We start from the raw sequence: 4,293 nt of genomic DNA on the forward strand, positions 1-4,293 counted from the left end.
CACAGGTCCAGTCACACACACACACCACACACTCACACACTAACACACACACACACTAACACACACACCACACACCACACACTCACACACACACACTCACACACACACACAATCACACACTCATACACACACACACTCACATATACACACACTAACACACACACACACTCACACACACATACACACACACTCATACACTCACACACACTCACACTCACACACTAACATACACACACTCACACACACAGACACACACACACCACACTCACATACACTAACACACACTCACATACTAACACACACACTAACACACACACACAATCACACACACAATCACACACACACTCATACACACACTCACACAGACACACACTCACTCACACTCACACTTACACACACAGACACACACACCACACACACACTCACACACATACACACACTTACACTCACACACAACACACACTCTAACACACACACATACACACACAATTACACACACTCACTCATACATATACACACACACACACACACTTACACACACACGTTCACAGGCAGAAGCACAGGCCAGGTTTGAACTCTGAACCAGGCACCGGGAGCTCTCAGTCCCAAACTGTCTCCTCAATCAGTTGCAGTGAGGTGCTTGAACCCTGAATGAATCTCAGCCCCAGGTTTAAACCCCAGCTGAGATACTATTCCACTGGGCCCTCTGGGGCCTCCGGTCACTTTCTGCAGGTGCCTGTGAGCCAAGATGAGCTAGGACAGACACCCTACCACTCTGTCTCAGCTTCCACCTGCTAGGTTTCCCCCTGTGACAGGGAGCTCACCCCCTCAACACCGTTTGTTCTTGATCTGGATCACAGCAACATCTCTGGTACCACTCCCCAGGAGGCAGAAACTACTATTTGGAGACTCACTTTACAGATTTGTAAACCAAGGCCCAGAGAGAAGACACTACCCCAAGAGCCCACAGCTGCTGAGGGGCATCGTAGCATCTATCAGCAGAACCCAGGAACCAAGTCCTCAGCATGAGATCAGACCCAGTGGCAGGGTGGCCTGTCCAGGCTTGAGCCCCCTCCAGCTCAGCCCCACCCGGGGCCTCCAGGAAGCTCGTGTCAGCTTCTCCACTTGACATATGGACAGAGCCCAGGAGGCCGCCTGGCAGAGCAGATAACACAGGCCACATCAGAGGAAGCTGTTAGGGACGTCAGGGCAGGATGAGATTCAGTGTTAGGGCAACCCCCATTTTACAAGTGGAGACCTGAGGCTCTCCTAATCACTACAGATGCAAGGGGCAGAGTCAGGATCTGAAGCCAGCTCTGAGCAGTACAGCTTACCCTAAGTCACTGAGCTGCCCCATCAACCCTGGCCTGCCCGTCTTCTCCCCACAAGACGGACCTGCCCCTGCTCAAACACCATCCACTGCTCCCAAGTACCCAAATGGCAAGGCCCACCTCAGCTGGAGGCTCTGCCTGTCCCTGTGCCCAGTCCCTCACAAGCTTCTTTAGCCTTACTCAGACCTGCAGCTCTGAGCTGAGCACTGAGAAGGGACACCCACCACCTATGAGTCGGAAACAACTCAACGGCACGTAACAACCACCACCACTGCCAACCAAGCATGCCAACTTCAACAGGATTCTGGCAGGAGATAAGAACAGCTTGGTCACTGGGACAGGGTGCAGGGAGTCACCAACCAGAGAGAAGACACAGAAGTGGGAAGGGCAGAGTAGCAGCTTATAAACACAGCAAATCAGGCCTGTAAGAAGGTGCTTGGACCTCGGCGTAAACATACATGTTTACACATCAAAATATCTACACCCCACCAATCCCACCTGTTTCCTCTCCAGATACTGGGCCTCCTCACTGTACCTCAAACTCACCAGAAACAGTCCTACCACAGGGCCTTTACGCATGCTGAGCTCACTGCCCGGACCACTGTCTCTCAAGTTCTTTCTGGTCTATGCCCAAATCTCACTTCCCAGAGAGCCCAGCACCCAATTGGCATCAGAAATCAGCCATTCATTTACTTGTTTCCACCTTCACCACCTGCCCCAATAGACCCCGAGCTCCACTCCAACAACATGTGGGTCAGCGAATTGATAGCAGGCACAGGTTACATGTTTGTGGATGAATAACTAACCTTGTTTACATACCCACTCATCTGTGTGCCTGTTCACCAGCTTCCCACTTTACAGAAGGAAAGGCTGAGGCCCCCTGAGGGAGGGCTAGCAGGAACAGCTGTTAAGGCAAAGACTTGCTAAATGCTGGTGACCCAGTCAGGGGAAGCTGGTGGCTCAGGGTTGTCTGTGGCTAGAGTCCAAGTGTGGTGAAAGAATGGGCATTCTCAGCACCCAGGTGCCCACAGCCCCAGTGACTTGTGGGGAACAGTCCTTTGCTGTACCCAGCTCTGTTCCCTTTGCATTTTACCTTGGGGTCCTTTGAAACCTGACTTTCTAAGCAGGAATACACCTTCCTTGGTACATACACCCAGGGCACGGACAAGAGGGAACCCACTTCTCAGAACAGGAAACTGAGGTCTCTGAACGGAGGTGACTCAGCCCAGCTGGAATGATTGAGGGAAACCTGGGTCTGCAACCCCACCCAGAATGTGGGGAGGGGCCCAAGGGACCGCCAGAGGCTTGGGCCTGGCAGGTAAATATTTGGCAAGTGGAGACTACAATGGAGATGCTGGGGAAACAGGGTGGGAGTGGGGGGTTAAGACCAGGTGAGTTAGAGACTCACATATCCCTGTTCACAGGTACGGATTTACACATTTGTACACCACCTAGCTATCCCCAGGCGATTAAAGACCCAGGGAGGAGAGGGCTAGGCCCATACAGGATAAACACCCCCTTGGGGTGTTTCAACTTCCTCTCAGAAGAAATAAGTACCCTGGTCCAGATGCACACACCCCACAGTCTCTGGGTAAGATCCCAGGTGAAGATATTAACAATAACCATATAATTGTAACAGAAGAGTCCTTAGTGGCCCAAGGGCTTAACTCTCAGCTGCTAGCTAAAAGGTCAACAGTTCGAACCCACCCAGTGGCTCCAAGGCAGAAATGCCACATGATCAGCTTCCATAAAGATGACAGCCAAGAAAACCAGAACAGACCCCGCAGCACCTAAGACCACCACCCACAAAAACCATCACTAACAGCACAAATAATGAAATACTAATTTCAAAAAATAATTCAAATACTATGGTATTTTAAATCATCATTAAAGATTCGGAAGCTCCTGTTTGCCCCAACATCTGCCAACTGCTGGATCACTGACCCCTAAGATTCTGGGAAGATAATACCGTTATGACAGCCTTTTATAGACAGGGAAACTGAGGCACTGGGCTGGGCAAGAGAAAGGGGCCCAGACTTCAGGCCTCCCCCACCACCCACACCACGACAGCCGGCTTTCCACGTCCACACCCAAGTTGCAGGGGTAAATACCCACATAGGGTCACCCATTTACCGTCAAGCACAGGTGTGGCCCCCGCCGCCTTAATCCGGGTGTTTACTCTGTCGACCCAGAAAGGGGAGCTGGCCACCCCAAATGGGCAGCGAGGGGCCGGCTGGCTGCCCACCGCGTGGGGTAAGGGTCCCGATCCTGGGACCCCGGCTCGCACACCGAGCCGCCGAGGAGCCCTGGACCCCTGGCCGGCAAATGCCCCCAGACGGGTAGAGACAGCCCGGGGGGTACCGAGAGCCATAAAGCGGGGTGTGCCCCCCTAAGGATCCGGAAGCGTGTGGGGCAGGGATCTCGCCGCCTGGTAAATACTAGGGTAACAACACGGGCCCCCCCGCGAGGTAAACCAAGGCAGAGGGGCGCGGTCCGGGGCTGGAGCCCGAGACCCCGCGGGAAGAGAGGGGAAGGGGTGGCCCGTCCCCCCGCGCTCACAGCATCCGATGCCCGCCCGGAGGAGCCCCCGCCGCCGCCGCCGCAGCCTCCTCCTCTGGGCCGCTCGCCGGGTCCTCCAGTGCCACCATGGTTCGGGGCTGCTGCCGCCCGGCAGGGCCTTCGCGGGCCCGGGAGGAAGTGACGGCGCGGGAGGCGGGCCCGGAGGAGCGGGCACCAACGCAAGGGCGGGGCGACGCCACTGGGGGCGGGGCGGGGACAGTGGCCCGAGACCCACGCGGAGCTGGGAAACTGAGGCTGGGTGCAGACACCGGGCGGGGACGCTGGGAGGTGGACAGACACCGGGCGGGGACGCTGGAAGTGGACACACACCGGGCGGGGACGCTGGAAGTGGACAAACACCGGGCGGGGACGCTGGAGGGGAGGGACAGACACCGGGCGGGGA

General features: G+C 55.4%; 2 protein-coding genes across 2 annotated transcripts in view; one reads left to right on the forward strand and one right to left on the reverse strand.

The window, feature by feature from the left end:
* The window catches only part of R3HDM4 (R3H domain containing 4), an 8,703-nt gene extending 4,724 nt beyond the window's left edge, over positions 1-3,979 (reverse strand). Inside the window, exon 1 of the mRNA XM_006876709.1 lies at positions 3,891-3,979. Coding sequence (XP_006876771.1) covers positions 3,891-3,979 — 89 coding nt within the window. The remainder of the gene's footprint in view (positions 1-3,890) is intronic.
* The window catches only part of KISS1R (KISS1 receptor), a 21,833-nt gene continuing 21,517 nt past the window's right edge, over positions 3,978-4,293 (forward strand). The window contains exon 1 of the mRNA XM_006876738.1: positions 3,978-4,253. Within this exon, the coding sequence (XP_006876800.1) occupies positions 3,978-4,253 (276 nt within the window). The remainder of the gene's footprint in view (positions 4,254-4,293) is intronic.

The sequence above is a fragment of the Chrysochloris asiatica genome, unplaced genomic scaffold (assembly GCF_000296735.1).
Source record: "Chrysochloris asiatica unplaced genomic scaffold, ChrAsi1.0 scaffold00409, whole genome shotgun sequence".
In the NCBI taxonomy this organism is placed as follows: domain Eukaryota; kingdom Metazoa; phylum Chordata; class Mammalia; order Afrosoricida; family Chrysochloridae; genus Chrysochloris; species Chrysochloris asiatica.